Raw genomic sequence first — 1348 nt, forward strand, 5'->3', positions numbered from 1 at the left:
GACTGTCAGAGAGATTTTCTACAGAGTCCTGGACATGACGGATACCGCAGCCGCCGAAACCGCACCTCCTGCCACCGCCGCCGCTCAAACCAATGCTCCCAAGAAGAAGAAGACGGTTCCCGGACCCAAGACAGTCGGTCCCAGGTTGGGCGAACAGATCCTCAAGATTGTTGCGGATTGCAAGGAACGCAAGGGGATGTCGCTGGCCGCGATAAAGAAGGTTCTGGCCACCAACGGCCTGGATGTGGACAAGCACCGGTCCCAGATCAAATTAAATATTAAAAGACAGCTGGAAAAAGGTTCCCTGCTCCAGATCAAGGGCACGGGCGCCTCGGGCTCCTTCAAAGTCGCTAAGAAGGAAGCTCAGGCAAAAGTGGTAAAGAAGGTGAAGAAACAAGCAGCAAAGAAATCTTCCGTCAAGAAACCAGCGGCTAAGAAATCAGCCGCCAAGAAACCAGCGGTTAAAAAATCACCAGCCAAGAAATCAGCCGCCAAGAAACCAGCGGTGAAAAAATCATCAGCCAAGAAATCACCGGCCAAGAAATCGACCACCAAGAATGCGGCGAAATCGATAGTTATTAGGAAGAAAGCGGCGGCTAAGAAGCCCAAGACCCCCAACTCAGCCAAAGTTGTAAAGGTGAAGGCGAAGAAGTTCGAAAAACCGAGGGCCAAGCCCAATCCGAAATCAGCAAAGCCGAAGAAAGCTGCGGCCAAAAAGAAGTGAACGATCAAGTGCAACTTGTGAACACCTGAACCCAACGGCTCTTCTCAGAGCCACCCACATCTCTCAGAAAAGAGCTGATCCCGCAATCAGATGATTCCTGTCCCGGGGCCAAGCTAAAATTTCAGATAGAAAGCATTTTATAAACCCACGATTCCTGGTGACTCGCTGACATTCGCTACCCGCACCCGAACCCCCACTGTCTGAAATAAAATAGAGAGAATGGGATGTCCGGGCCGGGCCTCACTCTAACTGGGGTGTGTTCGGCCCCAGTCCCTGTTCATTTTTCTCTCAGTTTCAGGGCGGGAGTCTCTGAGACGGTAAAACTGGCGGAGATCCGCCTCCATCACAATTCAAACCCCAACACATGAGATTCTCCAAATCAGCTGGAATAAGGCGTTTGTAAACTGCTGAACCTGTCTGGGAGGGGATGTGGGGAGATAGAATCGGGTCTGCCAAATGGAAGGAGGCGGGTTGACTTGTTATAGAAGGGATTGTATTTAGGCAGGAATATTACTGACTGTTAATTGTAACGGGGCTTATACAAAGGCCATGATGTGGAGATGCCGTTGATGGACTGGGGTGGACAAATGTAAGGAGTCGCACAACACCAGGTGAGAGTCCAAC

At 50.8% G+C, this 1348-nt stretch overlaps 1 protein-coding gene across 1 annotated transcript; it reads left to right on the forward strand.

Annotated features, from left to right (window-relative positions):
- LOC137332865 (histone H1-like) lies at positions 1 to 1348 on the forward strand. Its single transcript, XM_067996847.1, has one exon. The coding sequence runs from the start codon at positions 35 to 37 to the stop codon at positions 722 to 724; it is 690 nt and encodes a 229-aa protein (XP_067852948.1). The 5' UTR covers positions 1 to 34; the 3' UTR covers positions 725 to 1348.

This window comes from Heptranchias perlo, chromosome 2, assembly GCF_035084215.1.
Source record: "Heptranchias perlo isolate sHepPer1 chromosome 2, sHepPer1.hap1, whole genome shotgun sequence".
In the NCBI taxonomy this organism is placed as follows: Eukaryota; Metazoa; Chordata; class Chondrichthyes; order Hexanchiformes; family Hexanchidae; genus Heptranchias; species Heptranchias perlo.

Bases quoted from the DNA above. Each gene is read 5' to 3' on its own strand.
- LOC137332865 (XM_067996847.1), top strand. From the start codon at position 35: ATGACGGATACCGCAGCCGCCGAAACCGCACCTCCTGCCACCGCCGCC.